We start from the raw sequence: 8,167 nt of genomic DNA, 5'->3' as shown, positions 1-8,167 counted from the left end.
AGATTTGTGTAACAGACATAAATTTTGCTTTAGATAGAATAAATAAGGGTTTAAAGCCACCAAGAGTTTTAGCAATTCCTTACATATAAAAATAAGAAATTAGCAACAGACTACCTGCATCAAAGTAGAAAAATTCAATTGAAGTGGGATTTTTTTTTCATAAAATATTTTCAGAATCACAGAAGTAATAGAGGTTTTTTTTGTTTTGTTTTGTTTTTTAGTTTAGAATATTTTAACATTTTATTACTGTCAGAGCATAGCCATAGATCTCCTAGTTTAACAGAAGAGAGATTTTGTTTGGGCCAGACAATTCTGTTTTATGCCTGAAATGGTATCTGAATATATAGTTACAACTTGAATGTTGTAAAAACAGATGGGTAATAGAAGGTAAAAGTCATCATGTTCCTTTATGTAATAGAAGTAGAAACAATACAGAATTTATTCCACACCTATTTTGTTTACTAAACAGTTAATGTAAAAAATAAATCTTTAAAAATAATATGAGTAATATAGACTATGTAAAATGTAAATTTATTCAGTATAAGAGACTTCTAAAAACCAATGTATAAAATTAGCAAAAACTGTATCATTATCATAATAAACATCTATCTATAGATGTATTACAGGCTATGTGCTTGATTAAATATATCTAGAACACACTGTAACAATCATTTTCTTTTTCTCTTGAGATAGAGTTTCGCTCTGTCGCCCAGGCTGGAGTGCAGTGGCGCGATCTCGGCTCACTGCAAGCTCCGCCTCCCGGGTTCACGCCATTCTCCTGCCTCAGCCTCCCCAGTAGCTGGGACTACAGGTGCCCGCCACCTCGCCCGGCTAGTTTTTTTGTATTTTTAGTAGAGACGGGGTTTCACCGTGTTTGCCAGGCTGGTCTAGATCTTCTGACCTCGTGATCCGCCCGCCTTGCCCTCCCAAAGTGCTGGGATTACAGGCTTGAGCCACCGCGCCCGGCCAAACAACCATTTTCTTATTTAAAAAACAATTAACAATATGCCAAGTAGATTAAAAATTTTTTTTCTTAAATTCAAAAATGGTATTGCTAACATCAAATGTGTTTTTGGATTGACTTTTCATTTGTGATATTAAATTTGGCAGTGATTTTTTTAACCATTTGTGATTAGTGTTATGCATTTTTCATAATGGTAGGCCAATATTTTACTCCAATGAACAATCTAGTGTTCCTTTTTTTTTAAGTTATAGCAACGATGTGAGCTTTGAAGCCTGAATTGTAACATAACCACATTTTACTTAACCAGTGGAGCTCGTTTGTCCCAATTTAACACTTATATAAAATGCCAAGTTAAAATTGAACCCTTGGGCATCCTAGTCATTATTATTGAAGCAGAAATATATTTTTGCTTCTTTTGTCATCTTTAATCCCCAACATGACAAAATAAAATATTTTGACTTGTTGACTTTGCCAACAAATATAACTCTTGGCCTTCAATGCCTTTTTCCTCTTTCTTTTCACTTTTGTAGCCATTAACCAAACTTATTACTGCAGTAAGAAAGTTAATCCTTGGAACCTTGCTTTCTTTGGTTCTATTCCACAAAGAATCAATAGCATAATTTCCCTCAAACACTGCAATAATTACTTTCTTCCTTTACTTAAGAACAGTTGGTAACTTTCTATGGCCTGTTATATACACTTTTTATCCTAAGAGTTAATATCTCCCTTCCTCTGACTCTTTCTCTTTTAGCAGTCTTATTTTCTCCTGCTCTTTGGCACAGTCTCTGCTACTTCCAAGCCATCTGGTTGTTATTGGCACATGGGATTTGCTTTTAACTTCTTTCCTGCCTATGCAGATGTCACCTTTGAATTACTGGGAACCCACTGTTTCCTGAGGCAGTCCATTTCATCTTTGGATAAGTCCATTAAGAGAGTTTTTCTCTTTGTCACATAAACTGTATAAATCAACTATATAATTTTTACATTTATCTTTGTGTGTATTACACAAAGACCTAACGAAGTCTTTTTTCTTAGTTGTTTTGTATATGTGTCCTGTGTCTACAGTGGTGCTTTGTTTAACCTGTAGGCAAGGATCTCTGCATCACGCACTTCTGCGTTTCCATACCCTGATCCATCCTCCTATCACTCCAGAACCACAACAGTGTAAGCTCTAACTTTTGGCATAGTATAGTACATGTTTAATGGATGTTTAATGTGTAGGATACCTTCTAAATGCAGAACTATTCATATGTAAAAGTACATATATTTATACTTATGAAAGGATAATAAAATCTTTAGGAAATGATTCTGTGAATTTTAATTGTAAGGCTAGAATACAAGTCTCATCATGTGCATACTCACCCCCCCCCCCACACACACACAGTAAAATACCTAAACATTTCCAATTATTTATGACTAAAAAAACATTACATGTTGTATACTTATCTATAATTGGTTAACAGAGAAGATGTTACATGTTATATATCTATCTAAACCTAAGTGGCTTAGTTTTCACTATGTGTAATGTACTATTATTTTCTGTATCATAGATTTAGTTTTACCTGTGAAATTTCATATAATGCAGAAAAAATATTGCTAGTTTTGCCTGTATTTTGCAATGAGAATATGAAAACGTATCTTGGCATTGTTAACCCCAAAATACATTTATAGTGTTCAAATAGTCTATCTAGCAGAACATTTATTAGTATCTCTAAATTGTTAACATCCCTGAATGTTCTTGCATTTTAAACTATTTCAAATATTGTTTCCATGACAATTTTAATTGAATCTCCTGTGATGCTATTTTGGTAATTGTGATCAGCAGTATCTTATAATTAGATTTTAATCAAAACCTTTAATGCTCTAATCTATAATCTGAGAGAAGACACTTATATATCTATGTGGGCTTCTTCTCCTGACCTCCCTCTACTCCACCCAAGAGATGCTATAACCAATGTGATAACTGATCATGGAGAGCAGAAGTTGCTCTCCATTTGTCCCAAGTAATGTGGAAAATATCCAGGGGCAGCAAGGTAGGGTCACGATCAGTTAAAGTCTGGTATAAAGATAAACCTGGTGCTGGACTTCCAACTAAGGCTGTTTACTTCCTGTGTGATCAATAAACACTGACTGACTTGTAGGACGGTTGCTTAGGGTTAGGAGTGCACCTCCTGGTTATGCAGCAGATTGAAGCTGGGGGCACGATTGACTTGGGGTAAGGTGGGTGGCACAGGTGTAGGGGAAGAGTGGGGAGGGCTCCCCTACAGTGCACATTATTGTGCTGCTTTGCAGGTTCGGAATTATCAGCAGTGAATTATTCTTTTTCAGTTTTTATTATTACTAGATTTCTTTAAAGCCCACTTTTATGTCTGCCCATTAACCATCTATGTAATTTTAGAAGGCAAAATGCATGAGGCACAGAGCTAATTATGCATTCTATTATGTCTTTAGATATCTGGATGAAAGTCATGTTCCAACACTCAATCCCTTCCCTAAAACTCATTTCCACAAGTGATGATTTAATGATCTATTTATTTTAAAGGTTTGCCTTTAGGGACAAAGATTATCCTGGTTAACTCCACTTGAAAGAATGACTGTTATTTCATGGAATCTGTAAGCGTTTAGAAAAATCACTGTGGACTTTGAAAACACATTTAATACAAAATGTGTTGAAATCCATGGTTTGGCTATCCCTAGGTAGAAATGATCCCCTTTATACCTATGCAGATTATGAAAGCCATAAAGTCTTCAATTCTCATATTCCATTGAGTAAACACGGAGCTAGCAAGCTGTGGAAACGTGTATGAGGACAAATTGTAGCTTTGTTTTTTAATTCTAAAGTCAGTATGTGTGAACAAAAAAAGAATGATTTTTAAATCATAACAATTCTTAAATGTGATAATTGCTGATGAATTTACTCTGATCACTTTTGTTCTTTTACCATTCATAGCTAATTTATCACATTACGTATAACCAGGAATGCAAACACTAGTCTCATGCATACCTCTCAGTTTGAGCTCTTAGTTTTTCTTTTACTCTTCAGGTGTGAAAAACCTCATTCTTCAGTAATTACATCCACAGCTCCTAGGTATATGTCATATATTTGATTATGAAGAGATATTTTCCTATGTTTCTAACAGCAGAGTGCAGTATTTTGCAAGGAGAGTTGTCTTTGTGATTTAGCATATATTCATTTCTGTTCTACTGTGCTTTTTGTGCCCTTAGAATACAGTTCGATCAAACTGTGTGCAAAAACTTTTCCATTCTAAACTACATTAATATTTTCTAAAACTTAAGTCAAAAATAAGACTGCAACTGAATTCTGGCTTTAGTGACAACAAAGGCAAAGTGGATTTTAGGTGGGAAAGGACTGTCTCCTAGATGTCACTGTCCATCCCGGAGCCACATTTTTGGCAGAAGATTTCCTTGTTTTGGGTCAGGAAGCCTTTACCCACCAAGGAGACAGAGCACTTCCCGCAGTTAAAGCATTCGCTATGCCACTGGCTGTCTTGAAAGCAGATAAACTTGGCACCTGTGAGACCTGTAAAGGAATTGGAGAAAAAGATTAATCTATCCTTTCAAGGAACAGCTTGAGCATTCTATCATATACTCCTCTAGGAAATGGAGATATAGCCGTGAGCAAGACAACATAGAGGCAAGTAACCCAAAAAAGAATGCTGCTTCCTGGGCCTGTGTCCACCTGGACCTATCCGCTGTAGGAAAGTTCCACCTATGCCACCCAACCAGATTCGCAGCCAAATTCTGCCATAATCTACAGAAGAAGGCAGAATGCTGATATGCAAGTCACGTATTTTTGGAAACAGATAAGGATTGTCTAAGCCAGATAAGAAAATACAGTGTAGCGTAGTGGAAAGAAGGTATAGGTTGTAAAGCCAGAGATATCTAAGTATGAATACATTTCCTCTTTTTCTCTATATGACTTTAAGTTTTCTTAGCTGCAAAATTAAGACAAAATGAAATAAATGTGCACTTTCTAGGCTGACGTCCGATGTTGTAACGACTTTTAGTTTTCTTTCCCCTCATTTTTCTGTGCTTAGTTGTACTTAGAATACATCCTGGGGTCATATGGTTTGGGACACTATTTCTAGAAAGCCCAAAATAGAGAATTTTGTCTAATCATTCAGCTATCCTAACGTGGTGGCCTTATTACCTCGCTCAGAGACAACTTCAGCTTTTGTTGAATCTGACCAATGAAGCCACGTTATCCAGTGATTGGTTTCTAAGGGCTTTGTCAGCCTCCTCCACTTTAACCTGGGCCTCCCTTGAGCCACACAGTTTGTTTTAAAAGTAGTAGAATTTGAATCGTCAGTGAAGGTCTGATCTCTCTCTCCCTAATGTGATGCCAGGGTATAGTTCAAGAAACTGATTTTGAGAAGTTCCATAAAGGGAGAAAATGTTTAGGGTTTGGGAAGAGGTTGAGATGCCCTAGGCTTGGGTCTTTATTTATTTCGTGTTTTCTCCCAGTAATCTTAGTGCTATTATTTGCTCATCATCCATGGAGTGAGGCTAAAAGAGTTATATAATTCATATGTAATTTCCAAATACTCCATTTGGAATGGTGATGTGAAAGGGTGAATAGCATTCTATTTCAGATACATTCTTCTTAAATAGGATAGTGAACTTTTGTTTCCATCGTAACAAACTTATTTGATGTCTTCATATATAATTTAGTAGTTCATAGAGAAATTTACATCAAATTCCTCTGCTTTCCTTGATTAAATTTATAGCTCGCTTATCTATGATGCTATCAACATTACTTCCTAATAAATGTAAATTAATTATGTACTACTTAATTCCCTTAATGCTATTCAAAACGTTAATAAGCTGACTGCAAGAGTAATGTTCTGTATATACATAAATTATGCTATTCATAAAACTATTACATGTCTAGCATTTTGATACTCATGAGTTTTTCTTAATTTTATTAGTAAGCCTTGTACAAGTGGCAAATATAAAAACAATTCTTCCAGATTTTATGAAGAAGAAAAACTAGAAGCATCTGACAACTTTAAGAAAGGGCTGAACCAACATGTGAGACGTTTGCAAACTGTTCCAAAAAGGATATGTTTATTCCCTTAAGTCATGAGGGTTATTTGCAGTAAGAAAGTCATCCCTGAAGCGGGTCTCTGGCACCTGTTTTATCTGGTTTCATAGGTTTCTGACAAGTCAGTGGAATAAGAGCTGGCATTTGTTGAGTGCTTGAATGTGTGCCAATCACTATTCTAAGTCTTTATGTGTGTTACCTTATACAGCCCTCACCTTACCTTCATGGGGATAGATATTAACATCAGTTCCACTTTGCAGACAAAAACTGAAAAATGAGAAGTTTAACCACTTGCCCCAGGTCACCCAGCTAGTAAGCAGCAGACCTACTATTTAAGCACAGGCCAGTTGTCTTTAGAGTCTCTGCTTTTAACCTCATGAAACTAAGTTTGAGTTTCTCTTTGGTAAAGAACATGGTCAAGAACATTAGCATCGCTCTCTGAAGAAACCACAACATTTGAAATTCCTTTTCCTTGAAATAAACAGAGATGGAAGAAAGCAAAGCTGCTCAATTGCTTGTTTTATAAATAAGGCAAATGAAGGCCCCCCACCCTGGAAGTGAGTTAGTCACCCATGGTGACACAGCAATAGGGGCAGGAGGACCAAGTCTTTTGCTCCTCAGTCCAGAGCACTTTTCATGCATGAAGCTGCTTCATTTATCCCTGATAATTTAAGGGGTTAATCCTATCTTAAAGGAGGAGAAAATATGGTAGCTATACCTGGAGTTTGTTCAAATGAAGCAGTTCAATGTGCTGGGTTTTTAAAATTATACTTGGTGATTTATAGGTAGATTTCTCAGAGCTTTTTAAAAAAATTAATGGATTAATTAATCTTAATTGACAAATACAAATTGTACATATATAATGTGTTGTTTTTGTATATGTATACATTGTGGAATGGCTAAATCAAGGCAATTAACATATCTATTACCTTATCATATACTTTTTTTGCGTGTGGTGAGAACATTTAAAATCTATTCTCTTAGCAATTTTCAAGTATATAATACATAGTTGTTAACTATAGTCACTATGTTGTACAATAGATCTCTTGAAATTATTTCCCCTGTTTAACTGAAATTTTGTATCCTTTGACCAAGAATACCTAGCTTCTTAAAGTGATATAATAATCAGATGAATGCCAATTTTCTGAAGACATGTGACAGTATCAGATTTCCAATGGTACATCAGTTCAAATAGCTCAATTTTAAAGAAGCGGTACTACAGGGTCTATAGATATTTAACAATTAGATCAAGAAATATTAAAGTGAGTTGTAAGTTTTTGCAGCATTTCAGTCTCTGGTGTCTCAATCAAAAAGTTTAGAAAAGAGATTAAAATAGTTATTAGACATTTCCTGTGGACTGATGAGTCTGAATAAAATATATAATATTGCATTTAGATTACTTTTGGGTCAGATTGTTTGCTCTTGATCATCCTCATATTTTTGTGCAGAACAACGTTGTTTTTCCATCTCAACTTTAAAAGCCTGGGCTCAGTGATCTGGAACAATCTATGAGAAAAATCACTTAGGCACATGAATCTGTGATATATCAGAATTGAAACTCAAGTTCAGGGCTTGTGTAGGCTTTTTGCAGATCAGTATTAGCCATCTGGATGCCCAGAGAATTTTGAAACCTATTTTGAGTTGTTAATTTCCTTATTTTCTCATTGAAGTTCTCCTTTTTTTCTGTCCCGATTCAAGAAAAGTATTGTTATAAAATAAAGGGACTGTGATTGCAGATTTTACTAGGGAGATTCTGGAGCTCCAGGTACTGTTGGATATCTGAAAGTCCCATTTTCTAACTAAAATCAGTGGAGATAGTGGCTTGTTCTCTTGGCTATAGGAATTGCCAAATTTGTAGAAGGCAGGAGAGCAGGGTGGTTAAAAGCATGGACCCGGCCGGGCGCGGTGGCTCAAGCCTGTAATCCCAGCACTTTGGGAGGCCGAGACGGGCGGATCACGAGGTCAGGAGATCAAGACCATCCTGGCTAACACGGTGAAACCCCGTCTCTACTAAAAAAATACAAAAAACTAGCCGGGCGAAGTGGCGGGCGCCTGTGGTCCCAGCTACTGGGGAGGCTGAGGCAGGAGAATGGCGTAAACCCGGGAGGCGGAGCTTGCAGTGAGCTGAGATCCGGCCA

At 36.3% G+C, this 8,167-nt stretch overlaps 1 protein-coding gene across 4 annotated transcripts in view; it reads right to left on the bottom strand.

The window, feature by feature from the left end:
- Positions 1 to 3,546: 3,546 nt before the first annotated feature.
- The window catches only part of FHL5 (four and a half LIM domains 5), a 52,954-nt gene continuing 48,333 nt past the window's right edge, over positions 3,547 to 8,167 (bottom strand). For all 4 annotated transcript variants that reach the window (XM_025382578.1, XM_025382579.1, XM_025382577.1 and 1 more), the window contains one exon: positions 3,547 to 4,505. In XM_025382578.1, coding sequence (XP_025238363.1) covers positions 4,342 to 4,505 — 164 coding nt within the window. In that variant the 3' untranslated portion in view covers positions 3,547 to 4,341. The remainder of the gene's footprint in view (positions 4,506 to 8,167) is intronic.

This window comes from Theropithecus gelada, chromosome 4, assembly GCF_003255815.1.
Source record: "Theropithecus gelada isolate Dixy chromosome 4, Tgel_1.0, whole genome shotgun sequence".
NCBI lineage: Eukaryota > Metazoa > Chordata > Mammalia > Primates > Cercopithecidae > Theropithecus > Theropithecus gelada.
The sequence above is the reverse complement of the archived record's forward strand: the minus strand, read 5'-3'. Positions and strand labels throughout refer to the sequence as shown.